General features: G+C 34.2%; 1 protein-coding gene across 3 annotated transcripts in view; it reads left to right on the top strand.

Moving 5' to 3' along the window:
• TRHDE (thyrotropin releasing hormone degrading enzyme) overlaps window positions 1-3334 on the top strand; it is a 563478-nt gene extending 560144 nt beyond the window's left edge. The window contains exon 18 of one of the 3 annotated variants that reach the window (XM_074270526.1): window positions 2475-3334. In XM_074270526.1, the coding sequence (XP_074126627.1) occupies window positions 2475-2618 (144 nt within the window). In that variant the 3' untranslated portion in view covers window positions 2619-3334. The remainder of the gene's footprint in view (window positions 1-2474) is intronic. The other 2 variants (XM_074270525.1, XM_074270528.1) reach the window with 2 other exon arrangements.
• Window positions 3335-3558: the final 224 nt, after the last annotated feature.

The following is a 3558-nucleotide window of genomic DNA, read 5'->3' as shown; positions in this document are numbered from 1 at the left end:
AAAAAAAAAAAGCAGTTCGTGTCCTCAAAGAGCTCACAATCTAATAGAGGAGGCAACATGTAAACATATTTATTCAAACTATACTCAGGATAAATAGAAATAATCAACAGAGAAAAGGAACTAGAAGTAAGTGGGATGAGAAAAACTTCCTGTAGAAAGTAATTCTTAATGAAAACTTGATGAAAACCAGAGAAGCCTTGAGGTAGAGGTAAGTAGAGAACATTCTAACCCTCTGAAAATAATCAGAACTGGACTCTCAGGAAAAAGAGGCCAGGATCAAAGGATGTGTGTGTGTGTCTGTGTGTCTGTGTGTGTGTCTGTGTGTGTGTGTGTGTGTGTGTGTGTGTGTGTGTGTGTGTGTGTGTGTGTGTGATAAGATTTAAGAAGATGGGAAAGATGAGTAATAGGTTATTAAATGCTTTGAACACCAAAATTCATTTTGTATGTCATCCTGGAGAAGGGGTTATAAGAGTTTATCCAAGTAGAAAGATGACATGTTGGCCCTAGACTTTAGGAAAATCATTTTGAAAGCTGAATGGAAGAGAGATTGGAATTAGGAAAGATTTATGATAAACAGGCATACCAACCACCAGGTGATTGCAATGTACAGGTATGAGCAGATGAGGATCTGCGCCAGGATGGTGAGTGTCAGAGGAGAAAGAGAAATGTTGCAAAGGTACAATCAACAGACCTTGGCAAAAGATTGGATATAAGAGTTTGAAATAGTGAGAAGCCAAGGATGACTTCTAGGCTTTGAACCTGAGGGACTAGTTTTGCCTTCTACAGTTATAAAGGAGGTAGAGGAAACATAAAGAATTCTGTTTTTTAAATGTTAGGTTTTAAATGTCTATTGGATATCTTTTTGAAGATGTTTAATAAGTGGTTGAAGATATGGAAGTGTATCTCTTTAGAGTGGTTAGGACTGCAAAAATAGACTTGAAAATAAGTATAGAAATGATATTGAATCCATCAAAATTGATGAAAGCATCAAATGAAGTTGTATAGAGAGAGAACAGAAAGAGAACCAGAACAGGACCCTATAGCATACATAGGAATGATCTGGAAAACTGTGCACTTAGTCCAATTCCTGTCATATAGTAATTACTTAATAAATGTTTTTTGAACTGAGTTCAAATTGACTTTCCAACAAAGCAAACTGAGAAATTGTCAGAGAGGTAGGAGAAGAAACAACATTGTGTATCCCAAACAATCTGGAAGAAAGGAAAAAGAGGTAATATCACAGTCTTTTAAGGCTATTTCCTCTATTTCAATGAATGCTTCCTAGCTCCTGAACTAACCTGATGATATGCCTTTTATCATCACTAACTACTGCAACCATCACAATGACAAATTCAATAGTCTGTTCTCATATTTGTTCAGAAAAAAAAAATTAGTCCATTAAAACCTATGTAAGCAGAAAACATTGTTCTATCTCCCTCTTTTTTCTTTTCTTATAGATCCCCAAGCTCCAATCACATCACATCTAGTTGACAGGATCTGTCTGCTATCATGTACTGTCTCATTAACAAGCATTTTATCTTGCATCTGTACAGCCCATTACAGTTTACTCAGCACTCTCATAATCATTGCTTCACTTTACTCTCACAACATGTCTGTGAGGGAGATAATACAAGATCATCCTCCCCATTTTACTGATAAGGAAATGGCTCAGAAAATTTAAATGACTTGCCCAAAGTGACTGAACCAAGCAACTTGAGGACTAGGATCCAATCAAATTAGTTTCTTTGTACATCGTGATTGCTTTTGTAACGAATGTAAAGGTTTAATTTTAATAACAGATGCCAGTGATAAGCTACTTTATGATTTGCAACATTCTTTAATATACATTATCTCATTGAAAACTCACAATAATCTTAAGAAGTAAGTGCTACAGAACTATGCATTCATATCACACAGATGAGAAAGCATAGGCCAAAAAGGGAGCAATGACCTAGGCTGGGTAGGCTTCAAGAATTGATATACTATGCAATACAGTGAAAAAAGAAAAAATTGAACCTACACTTCCCTGACTCCAAGTCCATTATGGTACATATTTCATTCTTTCTTTCTAGTTCCTAAAAGGTTGTGGTTTACATATGTTGGTTATGAGATCATTTTACAATATACAATTTACAATTATTTTTACAAAATAATTCCAACTATTCCAAAATAAGGAAAATTAATTTAATATTGCAGAATTATAGAATAACAATGGACCCAAAGAAATGATATTAAATATTGGAAATATTGTCAGGTTTTTTTCTTTATGTATCAATTGTTTTTTGTTTTTTGTTTTTGGCTGACTTTTTCCTTTTCTCCTTCCCTTCCACCCCAATATTTATCTTTAAGGAAAAAAAAAATCTATATTTGTAGCTTTTTTGGAGATCTAAGGAAAATTATAAAGTGAAATTTAGGTAATGCAAAAACAAAAGAGAGCAATGAACTTTTATTTAAAAATAAACTTATATTTTCAGCTGAAAAACTTCATAAAGAACTACGATGGAGTAGCAGCTGCATCCTTTTCCCGGGCTGTGGAGACTGTGGAAGCCAATGTTCGATGGCAAAAGTATTACAAAGAAGAACTTTTCCACTGGTTACGAAAAGCTCTCAGGCACTAGTCTGTGTCCCTTAAAGACAATATAATTTGAAATATCAGGAGAGGAAAGTAGCAACATCAAAAGGAAAATGTTTGACATCAAAATGGCAAAGACAAACTCGGATTTGCAGGGTGTTTGGCGAGGAAGGGTCATTTTTGTTTTGATCTGTTCTGGGCTTTATTTTGTATGGGACTCCTCCTTATCTACAAAGGTAAAATCCTCGATGAGAAGCAATCATAGTGGCAGCTGCTGCTTACCAACCCTCACTGTACAGGATCAAATATGGTGCATGTTGATGTCAGTCTGGAAGACAACAATTCTGAGTTATTTGTGCATGGGTCATAGGGTCCTGTCCATAATTCCAGCATGCATTTCTTCAAATGTCCCTAGTTTTGTATGTGAACTTATATTACACCAGGATGGGCATTATGCAAAAGCACAAAAAAGATGTATGACAATCAATGTCATCATCAAAGAAGAAAAAAGAGGAGGATTCTATAGAATCCCTAATACTTGGGTAATATGAAATGTATAATAACCCTTACAGGATTGGTACCAATCACCAAACACGCAGAAGATTGTCTGTCAGAGATTATCAGGATGCCAACTCATTCTTTGAGTTAAAACTGTGTTCATATAGAATGCATTTAGATACTATATACATATCTATATGTTTCTAGTGAAAAGCACTACATATATATATACATATATATGTGTATATATATATATACATATATATACATATGTACATATATGTGTGTATATATATATATATATATATATATATATATATATATATATATATATATATTCTCCACACGTTGAAAACAATGAACCTCTTCAGATCAATGAACAGTTCTCTATTTCTAAACGTATGCAAACTTTGAAACTGCTTGAAATGACTCCTGTCTCTCCTAGATAATTAAGGCAGTAAACAATCAGGATGGTTCCCTTAAACTGC

Source organism: Sminthopsis crassicaudata, chromosome 5, assembly GCF_048593235.1.
Source record: "Sminthopsis crassicaudata isolate SCR6 chromosome 5, ASM4859323v1, whole genome shotgun sequence".
NCBI classification, from domain to species: Eukaryota; Metazoa; Chordata; class Mammalia; order Dasyuromorphia; family Dasyuridae; genus Sminthopsis; species Sminthopsis crassicaudata.
Note: the sequence above shows the minus strand (reverse complement) of the source record. Positions and strands in the feature narration are given on the sequence as shown.